General features: G+C 35.2%; 1 protein-coding gene and 1 long non-coding RNA gene across 9 annotated transcripts; one reads left to right on the top strand and one right to left on the bottom strand.

The window, feature by feature from the left end:
* The first annotated feature begins 105 nt into the window (after window positions 1–105).
* On the top strand, window positions 106–12,031 carry LOC121731079. The gene is made up of 3 exons (XR_006036187.1): window positions 106–190; window positions 4,181–4,184; window positions 12,019–12,031. It is a non-coding gene; the product is annotated as an uncharacterized LOC121731079 (long non-coding RNA).
* Window positions 4,433–25,715, bottom strand: LOC121731070. Of its 8 annotated transcripts, none has more exons than XM_042120397.1 (29): window positions 25,605–25,715; window positions 24,956–25,101; window positions 24,141–24,332; window positions 23,889–23,933; window positions 22,507–22,620; window positions 20,660–20,941; window positions 19,321–19,500; window positions 18,791–18,928; window positions 17,457–17,612; window positions 16,721–17,382; window positions 16,376–16,470; window positions 15,933–16,081; window positions 15,368–15,490; window positions 15,173–15,278; window positions 13,583–13,694; window positions 12,816–12,908; window positions 12,613–12,679; window positions 12,309–12,434; window positions 11,760–11,847; window positions 7,937–8,040; window positions 7,648–7,849; window positions 7,246–7,486; window positions 6,662–7,131; window positions 6,437–6,555; window positions 5,993–6,099; window positions 5,824–5,920; window positions 5,543–5,665; window positions 5,265–5,436; window positions 4,433–5,179 (listed from the first exon to the last, which is right to left on the bottom strand). In XM_042120397.1, exons 2-29 carry the CDS (start codon window positions 25,085–25,087, stop codon window positions 4,662–4,664), a joined length of 5,013 nt encoding a protein of 1,670 aa, XP_041976331.1. In that variant the 5' UTR covers window positions 25,088–25,101; window positions 25,605–25,715; the 3' UTR covers window positions 4,433–4,661. The 8 variants fall into 8 exon arrangements, with proteins under 8 accessions (XP_041976331.1, XP_041976330.1, XP_041976327.1 ...); XM_042120396.1 differs by having other exon boundaries at window positions 22,507–22,590; window positions 23,814–23,933; XM_042120393.1 differs by having other exon boundaries at window positions 18,791–18,925; window positions 23,814–23,933.
* Between the last annotated feature and the right edge of the window lie 250 nt (window positions 25,716–25,965).

A 25,965-nucleotide genomic window follows, 5' to 3' on the forward strand; every position in this document is an offset into this window, starting at 1 on the left:
ATTACGTAATAGATGTCGCAAGAAGTCGCTAGGTCAAGAAATAATTAATATTAATATCAACAATTTAAAAATATTAAAAAGTATAAAAATCCCTGAAAATACCCCTAAAAATTTTAGACCCCTAAAAAAATCCCATCTCACTTATTTAACCCCTAAATCTGGGGGGAAAACCCCTAAGTTGGGAACACTGGTCAAATTCTTCTGCTTCTTCTTTTTTTCATAATATGGCGCTTGGCTTTTTAACCATGGCCATGTCAAGTAAAATACGGCAAGAAAAAAAAATGTTTCGTGAAAAGTTTACAAAAGGGGTACGAAGATTTTGGGCGAACTACCGTACCGCTATACGAGTAGTGTTTTTTCGCGTCCACGAATATTTTTTTCAAAAATAGATAGCTAATATCAATACAAACAAAAAATAATCTTGGACAAAACATCGTAAGGTGTCACATTTCGAAGATATGAGCTGCCAAAGTTTTACCAATTTAATGCCGGCGCCAGACACGGGCTTTAAAGTTTGAGCAAACTTTGCACAAATAGGAAAATGCCAGCAATAACTTTGCACAAATAGGCAAATGTCAGTGCCACACTTGGCGAATTTGCGTATTTGATCACATGTCTGGGCCCGCGCCCGCATAAGATATTGCAACTTTGGCTACTCATGGTCATGTCTTCGAAATGTGACACAAAGAGAATATAATCACTACGTTTGTGACACTTTACGAAGTTATGTTGAAGATTATTTTTTGCTTGTATTGATGTTAGCTATCCATTTTTGAAAAAAATATTCGTGAACGCGGAAAATCACAATGGCGGAAAGTAGGTCGGCCAGGCTCCATACAAAATTCTTCATACCCCTTTAAACTTTAAAGTCGTTTTTCCAGATGATCGTCAAGTCGAAAGTCTAGTAAGAGTCTTCTTCTTCTTTTGGCGTAAGCTTCCCCATTTAGGAGTTGCCTAAAAAAGTAGTCAGTAAAGTCAACGAGTCAAGTCAGTTGTTTTAGTAAAGTGGTAGACTCTTTATTAAAACTTTCGATGGTGTTTTGGAGGGAACACAAAATGGCACGTTTCTTGAAGTTGTATCACTTGCTCACACTTGTGCACGACATCGATTTTTTAATAATTAATATTCTACCAACATAGCACATTAAAATTCACACAGATGACGGCCGACTTTTTGCCACACGTGACATGTGACATGTCACAAGTCAAAAATCAGCCAAGTGCGAGTCGGACTCACACACAAAGGATTCTGTACCATTTAAAAACAAAAATACAGTAGGGCCTCGTTAATCCGGAGAAGCAAAAATAAGACCCTTTTCAGATTATCGAGGCGTCCAGATGGCGGATTATAGTATGCAATATACAGTCTGTCAATAAAGTGAAGAAATTAAAAAGTGGCAACATCGTAGTGTCATCCCCATGAGGGATTTTCATTTTTATTTTTTAATTTTATTTTTAACAATCGTAACTAGGTGGCGTAAGGATAAACACTTCTAGATTTTCTATTGGTTCCTCACCGATCTGAAATTATCTGCAGGTTGGCATCACTGACTACATATGGGTTGTGTTTCCAAAAAATATCAGTGTACTGTCAAGTGTGACATAAATCAAAATATTTTAAACCTAAGCGTTCATTGGCCTAAGCTATTAGGCCAGTATACTGGTAACAGTTTAGGAACACGCTAACATAATTTAATACCCATAGATAAAGTATTATAGTATAGATGTAGTCTAAGCCCGTCATCGCGTGGCCATTTTGTTCTTTTTTCATACAAGTAGTGTGCGTTTATTTTCTTGAATAGTTTTATTTGTCGATTATTTCGAAGCACATTATGATACAGGAAAGAAAGTCAATTAGTTCATGATATCGATTAACTATAGTTCAAGTGATGAGAATCCGTAAACACACGTAAAAAGCTATGCAATTTTTATAGCCAAATTATGAATTGATTTTACATTTTTAGCACTAATGCCTTATATAAACTCCGATTTTTAATTCAAGATCAAAAAAACTACTACAATATTGCCACTGCAATAAAATATTTGTGCAGTAGTATTTTCTAAAAAACAAGGTTTAGATAATTTAATTATTAATAACTTTAATCAGATGATTTAAATAAGTAATCTGAGTTATTTTATTTTACATAAATACAAAACGCCGTAATAAAATCTTAAAAATCGGTAATTTTTGGTAGTATACCTGGTATTTTACTGGTATCACTTCAGGTATTCATAACATTTGGTGCAATAATTTACAGGCTAAAGTAACATACTTAATATAATTTAAATATACATGTAACTAATTTACAAAATAGGAGAAAAATTGTGTGTAGCTCGCTTTATGGTTGTAATCTTATCGCTGCCATTTTTTTCGGCCATGACACCATGATATTGTTTATCCTGTCATGTTATCCTTAATATTAAAATGATAAAATGATGTCTTATATTATGTTTTACAGCAGCATTTGTCCTATACTGTAAACTATGTAAGTGCGAGAGGGACTTATGCTATTCAAACATAAAAGACGTCCTATTTAGACTAAAATGAAAGAGTGTCATCTGGGTTCTAGTAAAAACCATAAATATTAATATAAAAGCTTGTATCAATGAGGATTATTTGACAAAAACCTTGTTTAATTATTATGTTGACCAGTAATGCCAATAATAAATAAAGTAACATATTGCAAAAAGGTTGGTAAAACCTGAAATATTCACTTGACAATGACATTAATGTCACTTTGACACCTTTGACAGTGACGTACTGTAGTAACTTTTTTGATCTTGAATTAAAAATCAGAGTTTAGCACGAATAAGGGATTAATAAACTTATAAATTATCTTTTTAGCTTACAAAAATACCGATTGAAAAGCCCAAAAAACGTTGTTCAAAACTTACGTATTTAATGTTAAATCCACGTGTTTGAGGCATTCTTTGACCATTCTTAAGCGGGGAATTGACTACCGGGCCGCCTGCTACGGGCCGCCCGTCACGTTCGTCAATTCCTAGGTACGGCCACAGAGTCTGTGCCCGTACCTAGGAATTGACGAGCAGACATGCGACAGACCTGCCCGTGACGGGCGGCCCGTAGCGGGCGGCCCGGTAGTCAATTCCCCGCTTAATGGTTTATTACTTAGCGGAACCACAGAACTTAACAATATTTAGCATTAAATGTTCACTAAAAACCTTTATTAACACTTTTATTACATGAAATATGCAGACCGACTTCTTTGTTATGTCCTACTAAGTAGGACATAACATTACACGCTTTTGACGCTTATACACCGACATAAGGCTCTCTCTAGTCTATAGTACCTACCTCAATGTTAATACCTGTCAAACTGAAAACTGACAACTGAAAGAGTTTTGGCGGGCATGTCACTTTAAAATTCTTCTACTTTTTATTGTTGGTGTGGTTTTTATTATTTTTTCCCAAATTGTATTATTTGGGTTTTTGATGTTAAAATATTAGCCATTAAATATCCGGTATCTAATATCTTGCACAAGTGCAGGTAAGATGTTGCCAAACCAAAATTTATAATTCCTGTGACATTTGGTGTAAATATCGGTAAATAGGGCTATTTCTTCCGCGAGTTTTAGCTAAAACATCGTTATAATAACTTTATTATCCTATTCATTGGAATATTATTGCGTCTTTTTCAAATTGAAATGTATCAAGTTTTACATTCTTTTGCCCAGTTTTGTAGCAATTATTGATGGTATTCCCTGGCAAAGACTTCTATTTTAAACTCATGTTCCCTGGGACCCTGGTATTACCGATAGTTGTCTACCCATACGCCATCTAGTTACTGAAATGGAAACTGTTTGACAATCAAATTAAAAATATAGGAAAATCCCTTATTGCAGAATGGTCACTCGCGGCCAGGCCACGGAGCTAATATTGTGGCTAATATAGAGCTCGCGGCGCAGGGGAATGAGAGGGGAGGACGACTGACGAGGAATGAGGTGCGCGCGCGGGGGCACGTCCAAAGACTTCTATTAGAAGTTTTTACTTTTTGGGCTCGTCACGCGCGGCCGACGCATCGTGTCTATTAATTGTAGTATTTTTTAGGATAACTTTCGGAAGGTATTTCTCAACATTTTAGTACTGAGTGACTATAAAAGAAAAAATACATGTATTTTTATTTTTGACAAGGATCAATATTATATCAAAATTTGGCAGGATGGTTTAATTGCACCCTGTATACTACTTTAATAATCAAAAATAATGGGGGCTCCCATACAAAACACAATATTTGGCCAATATTTCCTCAACGGTATAGAACCCTTAGTGTGCGAGTCCAACTCGCATTTTTAAAGGATTTGTAGCACGCACAATACTATCTTCAAATTTTATACTTTCATGTACTTACAAGTTAATATTAAAGGAAAAAATTAAAGGATTAAGCACTAATTTTTAATTGTTTATTTTCTTTTCTATGGGTTCAATATTATAACAAAAAGTCAAATAGCTAGTAACTTAATGCTTTATATTCCATGGAAGCTATATAATACACAATTACAAACTAATATTTTTACATTATCATTATAAAATAGATACAGTATTAAATACATGTAGTTACTAATATTTACAAGTCCTTGAACTATACAATTTATTAAATTAAAAATAATTTAATATAACAGGTAAAACAGGCAGGAAAGTCTTAACATTCATTTCTTTTAAACTTTTTACTCGATTCTGTCACATCTTCCATCTTTATTCTTCTTCCCTTTAGAAATGAACTATTACTGTCACTATCACCAACATTCTGCCGAATGCAGTTCACACTGGATACATTTTGATTATGTACACCATGTTTTTTGTCACTTACAGTCTTATTCTTACTAACTAGTAATGTATTTTGAATGTCTTTAACGAAATCACTAGTGTGCAATTTAATAGGTATAAGTATTTGATTTTCGTTATCACCCTTTTTAATATATTCTTGCCTTATGTTAACCAAAGATCTATTTTCTGAATCACTAGAAAGTCTTATCGTTTTTCTTAAATGTATTGTGTCGGAGGAGTCAACAAAATTTCTTTTCACTAGTATGTCCCCACTGGCCATTTGTTTTATGTAGGTGACAGTAGGAGCTTCCGATTCTTTTCCGTCTTTTTTACTGGAACCTCCTTTGTCACCATCTGAGTTGTCCTCCTGCTCTTCTGGATCTATCAACTTTCCTGAAAAAACATTTTTTTTATCATTAAAAGTAAATAAAAAGGGGTTTATATTATAAAATGAAGGAAAGTAAATTCACATACTTACCATTTAAGGTGGGGAATGTAATGTCAGGCAAAGCTAAATGCGAGTCAGCATTGTATTTGTTCATTAATAATTTAAGCAGATTTGATATCTCTTCACGTTTTCTTGTAACCACAATTTCTTCAAACCAATTTGCCAACTGTTTTATTGGAAGATTGTAATCCAAAATAGGATCCTATAAAGCAAAAGAAAACCTAAATGTATGAGTATGTAATGTAAACAAAAAAATATAAAATTATTTCAGTAATGGTGTAATAATTCCTACAAAAATAATTAATTACCTTAAAAAAGTGCTCAACATATTGTAACAAATACAATCCACAATCAGTAAAGTTATTTTGTTGCGGTATTTTCGGGCAGCTCCCTTTGATATTGTCCTTATTGAAAATCTTACTTTTACAGATCTGTAACAGAAAAGTTTATTTACTACTGTAAAAAAAAAAACAATATGAGTATCCAATTGTACATTCAATACATATTTACATTGTCAGTAATTTTGAAAAATCGGTGTATATAACCTGGCATTTAACAGCATGTAATTGTTTAAAAAGTAAAAAAATACCTTAGCTTGATATTCGCATGTGAGGTAATCTCTCAATGTTGCCACCACTCTAGATCTGGATGCACCGGCTAACGAGTCAAATATAAGGATGCAAGGCCTGAAAGTATAAGTTGCATTTTTAAAATGTTGCTTAACTTTAAAGAGCAAAGACTGTTAGAAAGATTCTTACTGTTTTATGGGTTCTGTACTTTTCTTCGGAGGCACTTCTGGCTTTTTCTCTGGAGTTTTCTCTGTTTCATCCTCATCTGAGTCACATTGCATATCTAAGTCACTTTCCTAAAAAAAGATGAATCTTTAGTATATTATTCTATTTGCTAGCTGTACTAAGTACAATAAGTCACTTTCCTAAAAAAAGATGAATCTTTAGTATATTATTCTATTTGCTAGCTGTACAAAAGAGTTTGTGAGTTACAGGAGTTACAAGAATTTTAACAATAATAAGTTCAATATATTATTTCTGGATACATAGAATAAATTGCTTCAATTCTTACACTAAAATTAATATTATTCGTAAAAGAAAATAGAATATAATATAAAGACATATTGAAAATGTTCTAACACTGACAAAGCAGCTGGCAGAAACCAGTTGTAAAAAAAAAGTAAATAATCTTACCTCTGCCTCAGCTTCATCTCTTTCACTGAGATTGTCTGAGTCACAGTTTAATGTCAGTTGCTCCTGTTTTGTTAATGGTGTTATTGTTGTGCTGCCAATTTGCATTGAATTTCTCCGTTCTGCAAATTGAAATTTTATTGTATTCTTTGTTTTAAATTTTAAGACACATTTAGCATATTTTGTTTAAAAACTGGTAATATGAATTAAATATACTTAAATAGTTACCTCTCCTTTTTACTGCCTGTGGTGTTACAGTTCTGTTGTCGATCATGCTTTTACAGCCATCTAGACTGGGATAGCAGATGATCGCTACGAACCAGTGGCAATTTTCATTGATAGGAACCACAATAAAATCTTTGTCAAAGATGTTTACATTCTTTGTCCAGGTTTTCACTCTAGCGTGCCGTTTTTGTGCTGGTGTCAAACTGCTGTCCCATTCATGGGGATTTGAACTTCTATTGACTTTGCTAGGTTTTGTTGTTAGCCTTTTATAAAAGAATGTACTAAATATATGAGTCTTTTCTCTCTGAGTATGGGTTAAAATATCGTGAACTAAGTATTTTAAATAAAAATCTATTATAACATCATTTAAAAATTGATCTTGAGCTAGGCACATGTAGTCTTCTGTATTTATTGGAATACCCCCTTTACCAGGTGGATATATTAAAATTTGTCTAATTTCTGCGGGATTTGAACTGAAAAAAAAAATGAAAAATAAGTGTTTCATAATAAACATCTACATTTTGACATTGATCAAGGCAAAATTAATTTTCTGATGAAAAAAATTCTTATCCTCCTTAAATGCATACCTTTTAGCACCAGAAACTGAAGAAGCACTCATTGATCTTGTTGTAAGTCTCGCGACATTATTACTCTCCTTTGGACATGTACGGACAAGGATTTCATTCGCTTCTCTTGTGTTTAGTTCATCCATTACTTTAGTCCCGAACAATGCTTTAAGGGTAGCTCTGACTTCCTCTGATATATATTCAGGTAATAGAGTAATTCTTTTAAAAGGATCAACCTTAGACATTGGATCATAGTATGGGCCTAAACAGAAAATTACATAATCAATTTATTTTATTTATTAAACAAAGTTAACACAAATGTAATAATATACTAATGTAATTCTCATAAATTAGTAAAAGTGTAACAAATTATGACAGTATAATAATTTATAAGCGACTGCTTATGAAGGAGTATTAACTTACCACTTTCATCCGTCATTTCTAAAGACTTTCTTATATAGGCGCCACATTTACTCATTGTGTACAAGAAAATCACAGGTAAACTCTTCTGGAAGTGCACTAATACCTTTACAATTTCTTTCAATGGTATCTGAAGGGCCACCTCCCGTGATTCATTTTTTAATGTGGGTGCCACAATTTTAATTCCCTTCGATGATATGCATACCTTAAAAAAGTACAATTAATATATTTTATTATACTACAATGTGCAATAACTAAAAGATAATGTGTTACAAATGGCTAAATTAGGTACCTTTTCTTTAGGCGAATACCTGTAGGATCCAATACGTATGGTCCTACAGTTAAAAGTTGTAATGACGCCTTGTACACTTTGTACGAAATCCTCTCGAGTATCATCTGAAACAATTTATTATTTTATTTAATTCATACCTTGTTTACCACAAACAAAGGTTGACAATTGACATCAAAACGATATAATGCAGCCAAATTAAGTAAAGGAAACTACACTACAGTCTACACTGGCTATTAACCTATTAACTCCCTAGCGGTTGAATTCGACCGCGTAAACAATAGATTTCCAAGAATCCGCGATCACAGGATTAATATACCACTCTTGTACTAAACTGCAAGATTAATGTCAGTATTAATCTTAGTGGTAAACTAAGATTAATGCTGACATTATTCTTGCGGTTTACAATAACGTTTAGGTTGTGCATTGTAGAATCATAATTAAAAGGTATCAGAAGACTTAATGCCCATAATGACTCTTTGCACAATACAAAGCGTTACCTTTATTTATGCCATATTTTGGGTATTCTATGTTATGTTTAGAGTAAAATGGACCAAAAGGGAAGCTTTCTGTTAAATTCAGTCATTTTACACATATACAAACTTTTCTAAAAGTAAGTATGCAATTTTACATATTGTTGTTAAGGTAATCAATTAGTTTTCAAAGAGAGTAAAAATAAGTTTGTTGAATGGCACTTGTCGACACATGCCGTTCGTCTGTGTAAGTGACAATGTAACCTTGTCAAAAGGATATTGTGATTATTGCAATAAAGTAAACTGATTCTAAAATAATTGACTTGAGTTACACGTCATGGGGGACACCAGTTGGCCGACAGTACACTTGCCCTGCGCGCCGAATGTGAATTTTCATAAATTTTACACAGTGGCTGTTTTTCCTCCATTTCGTAGGAAATGTATTAAAACCCAATATCAAATAGAATATATTATAAAAATCATGATATATTCAAATGAAATTAGAATTTATAGTAAAGAATGACTTAAATTGGATCTGAAGTCACTTGGTTTATAGGTCCACTCTGTAAACAGACCAAAGTCAGCCTGTTGCCAATCTATGTATTTGTGTAGCAATACAAGATGTCTAAGCAAAAAAGTTAATTTTAATGTGCTCAAATATTGTTTGTTGTTGTGAAGACATTTCAACTGCCTGTCCATTAAAGTTAAGGAGTAACAGTAAGACTTGGTAAGTAGTTTAAATATTACAAATGAAGAACAAACATAATTAACTCCTCAATGCAGGAAGTCCTAAACCTTGCCTAGGTTACAACAATTCAACGTCCTAAAATGCGTCGCTAGGTTTCCGATTTCAAAAGAAGGTTAATAAAATAATCTCTCGCAAAGTTCACTCCCGCACGCTGATATTGCGCAATGTCTTAACATTTTTAGTTATACAGTATGTACGGGAAATATATAAAACTTGTACTTCATGAAAATAATACTGATTTTCACTATAATTTACGAAATAAAAAGACGCTTGCACAGACTTTGAGGTATGAGACTACGTGAACTCGACAGTATTGATCGACAGATAAATTCTTACATTTGTGTTTTATAATGTAATAAATTACAAATTATACTTAAAGTACATATTTATTTACCTTTTGAGCGTTTTAAATCGTAATCTCTAGACATTTTCAACAAATTTCACAAAAACGCGTTTGCAACACAAAAGTAACATGACAGATGACAACCAACGCCGATTGTTTTTTTTTTAATGCGACAAAGATTCAGTCTAAACTCAAAAAGCTCTTATTGCCATTATAAAAAATAAGTATTTATAAAATATAGAAAGGGAGTGCCTCTAATATCAAAAATATCAGTAATGGGAACCGGCGGTAAATAAACTGCCGGCAGCCGAGATATAAAACAACGGCTGCCGGCGCTAGCACTCAAAATGGGAACCGGTGAAAATGCGTAAAACGCTAGGTTCCAGTGCCGATAAACAAATTTAAAAAAATATATATATAATTTCAAATACAGTTCGACAAGGCTTTAATTGAATGTGTTTTTGTATGACAGAAGCGTTAGTTCCTTTTCTCGCCACGTTCATAAACAGCTTGTCGAAGTCTACGTCGAGTTCGACAAGGCTTTACTTGAACGTGGGTGACATTGACGGGTGCGCTGCTGGTAAAGGAGAACTGTCAAAACACAATATGTCAAAAATTACGTTTTTATAATATGATAGAAGGGTTTAGTTCCTTTTCTCGCCACGTTAAAATAAAGCCTTCATTTTTATTTTATTTTATGGAATAAGGGCAGCAAACGAGCAAACGGGTCACCTGATGGAAAGCAACTTCCGTCGCCCATGGACACTCGCAGCATCAGAAGAGCTGCAGGTGCGTTGCCGGCCTTTTAAGAGGGAATAGGGTAATAGGGGAGGGTAGGGATGGGAAGGGAAGGGAATAGAGGAGGGTAGGGAAGGGAATAGAATAGGGTAGGAGATTGGGCGTCCGGTAAACTCACTCACTCGGCGAAACACAGCGCAATCGCTTTTTCACGCCGGTTTTCTGTGAGAACGTGGTATTTCTCCGGTCGAGGTCAAGCCGGCCCATTCGTGCCGAAGCATGGCTCTCCCACGTATAAAATTGTCAAACTGTATTCGACTTTTTTTTATGAAATAAGGGGGCAAACGAGCAAACGGGTCACCTGATGAAAAGCAACTTCCGTCGCCCATGGACACTCGCAGCATCAGAAGAGCTGCAGGTGCATTGCCAGCCTTTTAAGAGGGAATAGGGTAATAGGGGAGGGTAGGGAAGGTAAGGGAATAGGCGCCGGCAGCGGAGGCACTCCCAAATAGAAAATTGAGAAACTCATGACTTATTATTATTTCCAGAACTGTCCAATTTTTGTATATGTTAATCTATAGCAGCTTCTGAACAAACGTGCCAAATTTCAAAAGTGTATGTATGTATGTATGTTTTTATGTTTGTGCACGCATATCTCCGGAACTACGAGTCCGATTTAGGAGATTCTTTTTGGTTGTACTATTTATTGTTCAACTTAGGGAATACTGCAAGTTTCATCAAAATCATTTCAGTAATTTTTGAGATAGGGAATTTTAATTCTTAAGAGGATTCCACACCGCCATTTTTTCCATACAAACGTTGTCCCCTGTTTCCTCCCTGGATAATGCTAGTAGAGTTATAATTTTTTTCCTGAATATCTACGGCCACTAATACAATGTCCCTATGTTTTCCTTTTTTTCATAATTTAATTATTAAATAAGATATGAACGTTCAAAAACCCAAAAAAATGGCCAGATTTTCCACTGTGTTCAAACGTCCAGAAAACAGATTTGGATAGATTATACAAAAAAAGCAAAACATAGGAACACAGCTCAAGCCTTTCTTTAATCTTTAATGAAAAAAGTACTTAAATCGGTTAAGTTTTGGAGAAGGAATCAGGGGACAACGAATCGTTGATTTTCTGGATTTTCTGCAGTTGTCTCTATCGCGTTCTGCGGTATAGGCTTGAGGTAAGGGAGACAGCTATAGATATTACACGTACTTTTTTTTCATTTCTCTAGCCGCTGTGGTATCCTCTTAATTTCGTACAATTTGAAGTCGGTTTTATATTTTTAAAATTATACACGTTAGTGACTTTGGAGTATATAAAACCATAGCAATATAATATAACTCGTAATCTATGCCGCGAAGGATGAGTCCAGTGACCGTTAAAAATACGTAAGGATAAAAACATGAAAGTAATACAAAAAAGCTATAGATAACGTCATCAGCTATTTGTTTAATCGACCTAAATATTTTTATTTTATATTTTTTCAATAGTCAAATATTAAGAAAATTACTTACCATCTAAGTGATCAATTCCAATTCCACTGTCTGGAGTCCCTCCTTCAATTTCACTGGGTGAGGGTTCCTTCATGTTCACAGATTCATGCTGGAGGGACAAAAAAATATAAAGGTATAAATTAACAAGAAGAAAGCACGTTATTTTTCGCTTTGCTCCCGATAAGTTCCCACTGCACCCCTAGTGCTGCAGTGTGGGTGGTATAACAAGCGAAGGCCTACTTGATATCAGACGGCTCGCCTGCTTGTTTGCGCCTATCAGTTCTTTAAAAAAATATATGTTTTTGAAAATTTTAGTATAGTTTATTAATTGGTCTACCACAGCAAAACAGTCAACACCATGTTTTATTTTATCACCCTGAATGAAATAAAACATGCCTATACAATATACATAGCATAATTGCTCTGGGTACCTATAATAATACTTATCTAAAAAAAACAAGGGCGCACTCGCACAGGGCGCAAAAAAGGCTATTTACGGCTCTGTACATGGTATGTTAATACTTTAATTAATAAGTCGTCAATGCATGGGGTATTAAAATCTGTTATTACCTGATTGCTAATCATAGAACTGTTGGAGTCCTCTTCATCAGAACTCAGTGTCAGTATAACAGGCTCAGGATCGGGCTGCTTCCCTCGAGGTTTTCTCGTCCTAGCCGGCTTCTTGTCTTGTGCAGCCTAAGAAATTATCAAGTAAGCCTTAATGGGTGGGATTTTTCTGCTTTTGCGTGAGGAAAATGCCATCCAAATCATAGGACTTTTGTCGTACGACGAATTGCGGTTCGGGTAATTTCCATAGAAATAGGAACATGGCCAAGCCAAAATCCAAAAATATTAATTCAGTTAAAATACTTACATTTTTACTATTGAGCGCTTTTAATGTAGGTTTAAGTAAATTTAATTTAATTGTGTCTCCACAGGAGCTGAAACAAAATGACTTATTAATATTATAATAGGTATACTAAATATGAATTTGAATACTTATGTTTTTATAATAATTATAATTTATAATAGATTTCTATGCAATGGAATGACACAAATATTTAAATGAACACTTACTTAATACTTTTTTCTGGTTCTTTTTTCTTCTGTTCCACTTTTTTACTTGCTATTGGTACACTTTTAGGTTCCTCAGAGAAAATTCGTTTACATCTGAAAATTTAATTGCTGTATTATATTTAGGGCCTGTTTCACGACTTTCTGATAAAGTGCGCAATAGGCTATTCACAACTTTTTTTGACAGATTCTCTATACTTGATCTGTCAAGTTAATTAGTGGATAGCCTATTCGTGACTTATCATGAAGTGGTGAAACAGGCTCTTATTGTTATTATTTGCCAACATTTATTCAACAATTATTCGCTATTTACAAGATTTTATATTAATAAAAGCCTTATTGTCCTGATGACTAGTCTTCAAAAAGTGTTTCCAGTTTGTTTGAATTATTATTTGATATTAGGATTCTCTACAGTAGTGCATAAGATGTAATACATAATAGTTACTTTTGACAAAAAACCTAAATATGTATAACTTTAATCTTTCTCAACCCACTTATCTACAAACAGCTCCTAAGTGTGTGTTAATGCTACGCATACTACATACACTAAATCATATTATGACGCTACGACTAAACGATAGGTTTATAGTCCCTGAGTGTAGTCGTTAGACATCATTATGTATTGGTAACAAGTAGGTCTATAAGATCGGTTTATTAAAAGGTCCCTGAGTGCATTTGTAGACATCATTATGTATTGGTAACAGGTAGGACTATACGATCGGTTTATTAATGTCTCTGAGTGCGGTCGTCACACATCATTATGTAGTTACCTTTGGCAGCGGTTGAAGTCCAGCCCCGTGTAGCCACATGTCTTGCACAGAGCCAGCATACCCTCCACGTAGCGCGGCGGGGGAGATCGGGGTGACTCGGGGCTGTGGTTAGCTAGAAAAATTACTTACTTTATTTTATCATATTTGGGTGGCTTCGTAGCTATAATACAGTAATCTATATTTGATAGTTTACAAAAAGTTATAATATAGAAAAATACAAAATATAATGGGCTAGATTCATTCAAGATACAATCAAATATCTAATATTGCGAAAGTGTGTCTCTCTTGTCTGTTACCGCTGAAATGACAGATTCTTCTGAAGTTTGGCATGGATACTTTGAATCCCGGCAAAGGACATAGGATACTTTTCATGGCGGAAAAATGTACGGTTCCCGCGCGATAAACGAATTTTGGCGCAACGGAGTTGCGGGCGTCATCTAGTATTACTGATATTACTTCATATTACTGAAAGTTATCTTATAGAAAATCACTGGGCTAGATCAGCGGTCGGCAACCTTTTGGCGGGCAAGGGCCACAAGGTGGCAAAACACTTAAGGCAGGCCGCTGGACATATACTCGTATTAACCCTAGAAGCCCAATATACCTACGCATATGAGGGCTAGACCACAATTTAAAAAAAAGTTTCAACCACTCTGATGGATGGCCATAGATAAAGTATTATAGTATAGATGTAGTCTTAGCCCGTAATCGCGTGACCATTATGTGCTTATTTTCATACAAGTAGTGTGCGTTTATTTTCTTGAATATTTCTATTTGTCGATTATTTCGAAGCACATTATGATACAGGAAAAAAAGTCAATTAGTTTATGATATCGAGTAACTATAGTTCAAGTGATGAGAATCCGTAAACACGCGTAAAAAGTATGCCTTATATAGCACGAATAAGGGATTAATAAACTTATAAATTATCTTTTTGACTTACAAAAATACCGATTGAAAAGCCCAAAAAACGTTGTTCAAAACTTACGTATTTAATGTAAAATCCACATGTTTGAGGCATTATTTGGCCATTCTTATGGTTTATTATTTAGCGGAACCACAAAACTCAACAATATCTAGCATTAAATATTCACTAAAAACCTTTATTAATACTTTTATTACATGAAATATGCAGACTGACTCCTTTGTTATGTCCTAGTAAGTAGGACATAACATTACACGCTTTCGACGCTTATACACCGATATAAGGCTCTCTCCAGTCAATAGTACCTCAATGTGGATGGCACTAGTAAAAAGTGATCTGTCAAAATTTGTAAGAGAATAATATAAGAGGATTCAGAAAAATAAACAATGTTTTTATTACAAAATTATACATACGAACAGCTACGTTTTTAAGTTGCGATAACTACTGGCAATATTAGAAAACACTGTTTTTGATATATACTAATATAACTTATTCACAAAACATTTTGCCACTTGCCGACCGCTGGGCTAGATTCATAAATTTAGTAACCTCTTAGTATTGACAAAAACATACACTCAGCAGTCTGATCTTTACTGAGTTGGTCTGTCTATAATCTTAATATGAATAAAAAATATTAATATTATGTACAAGTAAAAGTAATTTACCATTTTCTGGACATGGTCTTTTTTCGGGGGTTGCAGACATATCACTACTTTGAGACTGTGACATTACATTTGGAGAACTACTACTATTGATTTCACCCACTAACATCTGCAATAAGGAAAAATAAATTAAACGTCATAATTGGTATATTATGAAAATATGAGAAAAAGAATAAGTAACTACAAGTCAGTATTTACCGGATGATTTTCTAACATTTCTTCTATTCTTGTAGTGGAGCCTACTGACACGAAGTAATCAATTTCGCTATTTGTATTCTGCATACATTGAATATTTGTGTCTTTGTCAAAAGGAACATTAACCTGAAAATAAAAAAAACTCAATTGTATCATTATTTATAATGGAGAAGTTTGACCAATAATTGTTTCCTTTAATCTAAACCACAGACAGATCATGATCTATGTCTGTGATCTGAACTAATAAAATAAATAATAATATTATTAAATATGAATACGAAAATGTCTTTGTCTGTTAATTTTCCACACTTATATGGTTGAACTGATTTGGATGAAATTTGATATGGAGATAAGTAGCCACTACGTACTAGGTACCCCATCTGCCTAGTTATCAACTTCTCTGATCTGATTTTCGGTAATGAGCATAGGATTTTTTATCCGGAAAAGTGTACAGCTCCTTCGCAATAAGCAGATTTGCGGACAACGTCTAGCATGTTCAATGTCCATAATATTTCGTATAATAATTACATTGTGAGGTAAGAAAACTCCGGCACGTCACTACACTCACCTGTTCTAATACTTCTTGAAGGGTACAACTTTCTTTGGGTAATGTAAACGTAATTAGTCTCTGTTCTCCGTTTTGTAAGAAAATTAACATTTTTGCAGATTGTGGTTCAGGGGTTGGCTCAGCTGATGGTCCTCCCATTTCACTATTTTCTGGAACAAGAATTTAGCAAAAATTATTGTCACGACAAAAATAGGGATGTGATAATAAAATATTTTTTGCAACATAGGAGAGTGGTCGGCAAACTTTTGGCCCGCTAGGGCCACAAGACAGCAAAATAAACTAGGGGCGGACCGCACTTGGGATATTACTTTGATATTTTTAACTTATTTAACTCTTTATTCGAGAGCTGCAAGAAAATACGCAAGATGGACATTGACGGGTAAGTGTAATCAAATCAATATAAGTAATATTATGATTTGAAAAAGGAAATACAAAATAAATACCTGTGTGTGGTACATGCGCGTTTTGTAATGGTGAAACTTTTTGAACTGGTCGCTGCTGTTCTTTACTTCTCACTAAAGTCTGTCTTCCGCCATCCCTAAAAAGAGTATAATAATATGATTGAACCTTCACAACTTTATAATAATATATTCATAAAGTTGAGATCCACCTGGTATCTCAAAGGCACTCGAGTCATACAATTATTATATCTTCAATTGGCGTGTGTGGTAACATTATAATTATTAACTTTGTTTTCAAATTTCTGTAGTTTTTTCGTCGAGGACGCCTATGACAAAGTATGCTAACATAGTTTACTTTAGAAATTATTTTAATATAACAAACAATACCTTTGCTGCTGTTGCATTTGTTGATGTTGCATTTGTTGCTGCGGCTTTTGAGCGAGTACTCGCGACTGGTGTATCCGTCTATACTCCGCCAGCGATAGCCTCTGACCGTTGGATAGTGTTACAATCTGGTGCTCCTCATCCGGACCTTCCGGTTCCATTAAAAGCTGGCTGATCGTTTGCGGCTGCTGCTGCTGCTGTTGAACTATTTGCTCGTACGGAATCTGCTGTTGAAAACTGTGCTGACCGAAGTTCATCTGATGGTGCTGCTGTGCGTTATGGGATATCGTGGTTAGGCCGGGCGGATGGGGTTGTCTTATTTGCTGAGGCGGCGGCGATTGAAACTGCTGGGGATTAGCTACATTCTCGTTTATAGGATTGGATTTCTGTACAATGGCCGCGGTAATACTTTCTTCGAGATCCATATCACTTGCGTTGTTGGGTTGCACAACAACTTTCTTCACTTGTTGTATTTGTTGAGGGTGGGGCGAGGCTCTCTGCGGTGTTGTTGCCATTTGCTGTTGCTGGGGTCCGTTACTCTGGTTGTTCTGCATTAAAGGAGGCATTGCCTGTTGTATGTTCTGTGTAACGATGGTACCCTGAGGCGTGATTATTCGTGTAGATTGTTGAGAAATCGATTGGCTTTGATTTATTAGGATTGGCTGCTGAAAAGTCAAAATGGATTTATTAAAAGAACTTAACAAAATGTAATTACATACTTAAATATAAAGATACATACTTGTTGCGTGGCTAGTTTTAACTGGTGAATTTGAGGTGAGTGTACAGGCTGGTTTAACAAGTGTGGTAATTGCTGCTGTTGTTGCTGCTGCTGCTGCTGTTGCTGTAATTGTTGCTGTTGTTGTTGAAGTTGTTGGTTAGCTTGAAGAGTTGGCGTCTGTCGTAACACAAACATACTTGTGATGATACTATAATGAAGAAGTCTGTGCAGTTTTATAAGGGAAAGCTCTTCTAAGTTTAATGCTTGGTTATAAAACTTACACAATAATATAACTGTTTAACAATAAAATTATTAATTTAAGTAATATGTTTTATTGTGGTTTTATAACATTGGAATGACAATTTGATGAAAATGTAAAAAAAAGGATAGTGAGCAATCAATTATAACCTTAACCAAATTTAAGATTCAATTTATAACAACATAATATTATGTTTGGGGTAATATATTTTACGAAATTCTTTATCATTATTATTTTTATAGAATACACTCTCTACCCCAGGGCTTCCCAAACTTATTTGTACTGTGACGCCTTTGGGACTTTGCCATTTCTTTACGACGCCTTTCAAGCCAGCCCCCCAAAATACTTTCTAATTTTAGAAAGGTTATCATAATAAACACTAGTACCTGGATGACCGAGCTTTGCTCGGTATAGCAAACACTCATTGACTTCGTGTTACTTAATAACGCCATCTGCTGGTCGGTAAAACAATTAGTTGCTTACAAAATAGTATTATTATTCGCCAATAGATGTCAGGAAGAGTCATATTTTTCAGTTTATCGATTATCGATAAAACACGAATAAAAAGACATTTTCTGAAAATGATTCCTAGCTAGATCGATTTATCGCCCCCGAACCCCCTATATACTGGCTAATGTGAAAGCTGCGCTTGCTTTTCTGAGTATAGCTTCTGAAACCAGGGATAGACTGTCCGGGAATCCCGGGATATATGTTTGACATTATGCGCGCGGCGCTCACTCGATTTGGTTGTGTTGACAGCGACGCCGAGTTTGGGAAGCCCTGCTCTACCCATTTGAAAGTAACACTGAGACTTATTCGTTGTGCCCCTTACTTATAAAAATAGTTATCTAATGAACTAACAGTGCTAATAAAAATATTTACCCAAGTAATAGTGGATTATGCTACACAATGTTTGCCTTTTGTATGTCGAAAAACTAGGTAGACAGACAAGGCCAATACATGATTAATTGTGATATTTTTTTATTAGTAAGGGGCCGAATAAGTGACATTAACAATCATTGCAATGTGCAGGCTTATGCCAAACTTATATAGGAGGAAGGTGAGGCACATACTACAATCATATCAATTAAATTACCTGCAGCAAAGGCGTCCTCGGTCGGGCCTGCCGCGGCTGCTGCGCGGCGTGCGAGTTGATGACGCGCGGGGAGTTCGCGCGCGGGGGGCGGGGCACGCGCGCCACTGGCGTACGTACTACGTTACCGCCCACGGCCTGCTAACGGACGAATAGTTATAATCTATCCTTACTAATAAAAATAGAAACTACATGTTGAAAACGGTAAGGCGCGGTAATCGTATATTATCTAACAGTTACTTTGTGTCTATATCTATTGTTATGTAACAAGTGTCTTGTGTACAATATTTAATATTAAATATATAATACATTTCTCCATGGTCTATGCCATTTCTTTAAAATCGGATTGAGTTAAATGGCATTTTAACGAATCAAAGAATTTTCAACAAGGAACACGCCATTACAAAATATTTTTGTGTTCGGTTAATGTACTTGCCAGACTTCGCAGAAATGGCAAATGATTGGATATAATTCACATGTTACAAAACAAAAGCTACAAATGTCTTAAAAGTTGCTACAAAAAAAATTCTCACCTGTTGGTGTTGTGGATTTAAGAGGCGGGCATTTACTTGCAGAGGGGGCGTGGCCATAGGTGAGCGCAGAGCTTGTCTCCGGGGTCTGATAGTCCGTACCGGAGTACGTACTAGCAAGCCGGCTGGACTATTTAGAGCTTGATTGAGAAGGCGCGGCGGAGCCTGCCTGTTTGGTGTATTCTGCAAAAAGAAAACAATACGTAATGAAAGATATAAAAGGCCACATTGGCTTATTAGTACGCCGAGCGGTTGCTGCGGCCTTTTGCGCAATATTCGTCTATGATTGCCTATGGACCAAGAGCCTGCGATGGCTAGACCTTCCTCCGTTTCGTAAAGCTGAAAGTTTACCTGTTTGTGGCCTTGACAGAGGTTATAACGACCAGCAACTATGCAGTTTTGCTCGCGGTTACTTTAGGAGGTATCCAGTTCTGAAGGTCTACCTGACCTTCTAGAAGGAGTAAAGCTCAATTTCATAACTTATTCTTCGCGGTAAGTGGAATCTCGTCTCCCAGTGCCGGACATTTTTGACAGTTGCTTCCCACTGCTCAAAGTCTATCCCCCTTACTAATAAACGCTGTATAAGCTTTGAATAGTTATACAGTGTTTTGTCTTCTTCAATCCAATTAAAAATGTCACTTGTGTGACAGGAACAAAACACTGTATAACTATTCAAAGCTTATACAACGTTTATTAGTAAGGGGGTAATACTTTAAGAAAGTTTAGGTGTAAGTACTCACATACGGTTTTGCTCGATTGAGCAATCACGTAGAGTAAAAACCACGGCTCGAGCTTTCGTCCAGACATTCAGCATTGCTCGATAGTTTTACTCCAGTTCGGAGGAAATTAGCTACGAATAATAAAAACTAAGGAAGAGACTGTGTCAAAAAATTTGTCAAGCCAGCTCGATTCGAGCCTTCAAACTGGCTCGATGTGAGCCTTCGAGAGCTGTGAGTTTTGCGGTCCACACGGTGGTTTTTGCTCGATTTCGAGTAAAACTGTCGAGCAAAACCGTATGTGAGTATTTAGCATAAGGGTGTCTGGCAGCTGTCAAAAATGTCCGGTAGACCTTCAGAACTAGATACCTCCTAAAGTAACCGCGACCAAAACTCCATAGTTGCTGGTCGTTCTTTTCTCTGTAAAGGCCACAAACAGGTAAACTTTCAGCTTTACGAAACGGAGGAAGGTCTGGCCATCGCAAGCTCTTACTCTACTATCGACATTGATGAAGCATGCTATGCAATAACATGGAGAGGGTCATTTGGGCTGACAGCATAGATTCTAGTGTTATATAATTTATTAGGTATTTATCTAGAAAAAATACTACACTACAAAAACTTACAGGTTGATTTATATAGGCTTGCATCACAACTTGATGCTGGATTTGTTGAGGTTGAATCTGTTGCGATTGAATTTGTTGTGTTTGGATTTGTTGAGCTTGTATTTGTTGTGTTTGTAAATGCTGCTGGTGTTGTTGCTGTTGGAGTTGATGCTGCAACTGCTGTTGTTGTAGGTGTTGTTGTTGCAGCTGTTGTTGTTGCTGTTGCTGCTGCAACTGTTGCAGGTGGATCTGCTGCAGCACCTGCGGCGTCGCCCTCGATAACTGCTGTTGCTGCTGTGGTTGCTACAAACAAAAGCAATTTTCAATTGCTTCAAATCGTGTTAAGGTGCAACATATTACACAAGATAAACTTCTGATAAATTGTTCATAGATGAGGGAAATATTAATCGAAAATATTTCATCCTGGGGCAGAACTATCTATCGAGCTATCGATGATATGAGTTCGTAACTATATTAACGAACTTGGCGCTTGAACCACAACAGACAGAACAAATCAGTAGGCCGATTTATGCCCCGGTTTCTGAGGTGTTTAGACAGGAGTTTATCTTTTCACTAGCGTTGTTGATTGGTTAATTTTTGGCGCTAGCCTATCAAAAGCGATAGTGAATAGATAAACTGCTGTTAAAATACCTCAGAAACGGGCCATAAAGAAGTGTTCTCGAAATACATATACATTTGACGTAGTATGATATATCGGCCGGCGCGCGGCGGGACACTGCGTTCACAAGCACAATACCAGCGCGGCGCCTATTGGTCAGTTTGTTCGAAGTAGGGCTACTGGTTCGTTCTGTCTATTGTTCTTGAACTATGTTGGCTGAGAATATCCATAAAATTAAATTAAGAAATTTAAAAAACCCCCGCCAAAACAACTTTAAAAAGTAATGAAATAATATTTACTGCCTTTAAGTTCAAATAATTCCTAACTTGTGTTCTATAATTGTTGCCACGGTGTTTCGGAGGACCGCCAAGTAAACTACAACCTACAACCGCCCAACCTATAGAATCCAGGTGATGCTGCAGCAGCAGCAGCATGTAAATATTTATACTTTATCTACTTTGTTTATACTTTATCTACTTCTTACTGATTGTCGCAATTAAAATGAGCCCAAACACGAAACCTCTGCTCTAAGTTGGCGAGGAATTGGATATCCTATTGATTACCAGGTGATGCTGCAGCACCAGGTCAACTTTCCATTATTATATGTATACGTATATTGTATATTCACAAATGTCACGAACTAGAATGAAATATAAAACCCATCAAACGACTACAAGTTGCAAACAGCCTTTCATGAACCAGATAAACCCTGATTGTCCAGCACTGAGCAGGCTGATGATGATGAATTATAGCTAAAAATACTCTTGATCATGTCAGCTTTCAAACAAAAAAAACTAGATCAAAATCGGTCCACCCGTTTGGATGCTACGATGCCACGGACAGATACACACACAGACAAACAGACAGACAGACGGACAGACACGTCAAACTTATAACACCCCTCTTTTTTGTGGGGGGTTAAAAAAGTGCTAATCTTAAAACACTTGTCCAGGTCTCCTAATTAAAGGTCGCATAGGTTAAGAGAACTATAGTACATATTAGTTAATTCAATACTGGTATAAGTGTGTAAGACATAATTATTAAATAGTAATATGGTGTACTATCAGAGAAATTGATTCATAGACATTAATATGATAGACCTAAGTAATTTGCTTGGGGTTTTAAAGCCCAGTTACATAATAAATTTATGCCAAGCTGTACATATTGACATGACAATACCTGAACCAAATAAAATAGATCCACCATATTATACACTAACGAAATGATTTCTTTATATAAAATCACTTACATTTTGCTGGGCGCCATGTTGGACGGGGGGCGCGGGAGGCGGGGGTTGTGGCGGGGGCGGCTGGCCGGGATGTATCACGGTAGGCTGTGATAAAACGTGTGCCGGATTCATCAACTGCCATAAAGAAAAAAAAAATTAAGACTAATCTTTTTTTCCTTATGGCCAGTACCACAGATGCTAATGACTGATTTAAAAAAACCTTTAAAAGTTAAATTCTTATATTTTGTTTCATACTACTTTTAACATGTACACATAAACTTCTAAAGGCAGATAACACATTTAAAACAAATCTACAAAAATGTGTTACAAAACAAAATAAAATAATTAAAGTTTTTACATATGTATTTCATTTTAAAAAAATTTTATTTTCTTTAATATTATTTACAAAAGAGCATATAGTTTATGTTAATGAAAAGATGAACATTGTTAGTAGGCGACAGTTGATAGCAGTGAGAACTCAATAATTAAATCATGAAGAACCTTTCATTAAAAACATTTGAAAATAAACTTTTATTAGTCTGAAAAAAGTGCATATATTGGGAGAGTACCACCACTTAAAAGAAAATTGATGCCAAGCTGAAAAAAAAAACAAAAGAGACCTAACAAAATGCAAGTCAAATTCTGATTAAAATAGCCATTTTGAAATTTATGATTTTATATAACTTATAGCTATTTAATATATTTTTTAAACAGTTGGTTTAAATGTTTGACCTGATTTTGGTATTTAAATACAATTTTTGTCATTTCATTAGAATACTGTCCTCACATTTATAATCCCAATTCCAAATTTAGAAAAGGAAAAAGTAAAATTAAAATAAAGTAAATGTTGTGAGTTATAAGAATAACATAAGATCATTTACAATAAAGCAACATAAAATGAGCATAAGCAGATAGTTTTAGCTTATGTAGACTTGGAGAATGAAAATATTGATAACATTTTCATGCATAATGATTAATGATACAGTAAGATCACAAAAATATGGCAGACACAAGTTTGTCCTTTCTTGCTTCTACAGCACTTGTATTATAAGAAATTTTGTATTTGTACCACCATAAGACCAGAAAGTTTTACATTCGGAGGAATATAAAAATGTGTGCACTAATAATATTTAAAAAAAATAAGAAAACTATGGAATATATCAACCTGTTATAGGAAATGTCTTTGATCTCCATATACCCATACAACATTAGATTTGAGAATGAAAGCCATATTAATATGGTACTACTGTATGTGTTAAGTGATGCCTCACATGCAAAATGTACCAAATTAAATGTTGATGCTAGATAATCATTTAGCTAGCACATACATGTTGGGGACGTTGTGAAGGTGACTGTTGCATCAAAGATGCATCAATGATTTGTTGAGCCTGTTGCAACACTACCTGTGCGTCCACAGGTAGGTCAGAGTTCAGAGAGGTGTAGAAAACCTACAAATAAAGTCTTCGTAAAGCACACAATGCCTCAAATCGACAGTGGTTCAAGAGATTCATGGTAAGATATTAAAGTCATACAAAAATAGAAGTCAAATACAAATTTCATATTAAATTATTTTTATTACGTGAAATAATGACTCACACAATGTATTACTTTTTCACACAAAAACTGTTTAAGTCTTAATAAGTTGGTATCATTACCTGATGCCTCTGTTGCTGTTGCTGCTGCTGCTGTTGCTGTTGTTGAAAGTCATTACGAGGTGGAGGCGGTGGTGGGTCATGGCGAATTATGTATTGTTGTTGGTACTGCAACCCTTCCCCCACTACCAACTGCGGCTGTATTCCATCTCTTACTAAAATGTCATTCGGTGGATCCGCTTGTTGTACAACAACCTATAATTGAGTAAAATGTGTTAAGTACCCCGCAAACAATCAAATTTATTTGACAAACATGTTTGATGTAATTTACGTTTTCATCAAACAGCAGCGCAGACGAACAAACATGCATAAAACAATTTTGTCAAACAATTAGCTAGAATCAGTTTGAGATCATGAGATCTTGTTTGACAACACTATCAAACTGTTTGACAAACACGTAAAATTTGACAAACAATTTGATTGTTTGCGGGGTACTTTAAACTTTTGAGTTGAGATTTTAGAGAGTTAGTCTATTTGAACTGCCCCAATGTGATGATTCAGATAAACTTCATTTTAATGAAAAACTGAAGCTGAACATTATGTGTTCAATGCAAAAATATCACAAGTTAAGATTCTAAGACTAATTTAATAGAACTAGCAGTACAATATACATGCACTGGTTCCAAAATGTATGTGACACAGTGTTTTCGTTTTTTAAAATTGCTTGAGTAACATAAAGCTGCTAAGTCGGTTAAGCTGCATATTGATTTGAATAATATTTAATACATACAAAAACAATTTTTTTACATATTTTCAGAATAATTAGTATGTGAAATAAAGTTTTAGCTTAGTCTCAAAATATTAAAAAAGAAACTTACCTGCTGTTGTCCATATTGTTGGTCATCTTGGTTTACAATAATACTATCTAAACATAAATTAGGACAGTATCTTTGAAGATCTTCTAAAGTTAGTGAATGGCCCTGCCCAACTATCTGGTAGAATTGAGCCATCTCAAAACATTACCCTGAAAACAGATGAGTGAATGAAAATTATTGTTTACTTACACTCTACTAAATACCAAACTAATAACAAAGTAATTTTTTTTTCGAATTTACGAAAATTGTTGCTTGCAAGTGTGTATTGATATAGAATCTGTTGAAATCAATAACAACAGGTACTTTACAATGGACTTAGAGAATATATAATATTTTAGGAGTCAGACGGCCGATTGTTTCGTTGACAGACATCATACGCTAAACAGTACGTACAACAACACCAGCTATGACTTCGTGGACCAAACGAGCACCAACTATGGCGACGACATTACGATCACTTTATCACATACACATTTTCGGAGTAAAATATACCACAACATCAATCTACACTGTAACTTGTAACGTGAAATTACAATAATAAGCACTTGTACGAAAGAAACGAAATGGCTTCGATTCTTTTGGTCCAACCTAAATTTTCTTCGATGTAATATCTAACCAATGGTTACATAGAAATCCTTGGACACTTCCTTACCAACGCTAACTAGGGACATTTTAGATGTTTTATTTATACACAAAAAAATAACTTTTATCATTAAAATGCAAAAATTTTAACAGAAACGCCAAATCTAGAAGCAATTTACATTATGGCGTGTGTGTCACTTTTTTACAATTATGTTTTTTTAGACCACAGATTATTTTAGACTGGAGATTAAAATATTGCCATATATCAACGCGGTACGGCAATAAAAAAATGGTGCCGTCGCGCCCATCGGCACTCGGCGGTCGTATTTTCTGGTAAGCCGTAAGCAATGAAGTCTTGAAAAGTAATTATATGCACGATTAAAGTGTCGAAATATGCACGCAAAAAATGGCCGAAATATGCACAAAATATT

Source organism: Aricia agestis, chromosome 10, assembly GCF_905147365.1.
Source record: "Aricia agestis chromosome 10, ilAriAges1.1, whole genome shotgun sequence".
NCBI lineage: Eukaryota > Metazoa > Arthropoda > Insecta > Lepidoptera > Lycaenidae > Aricia > Aricia agestis.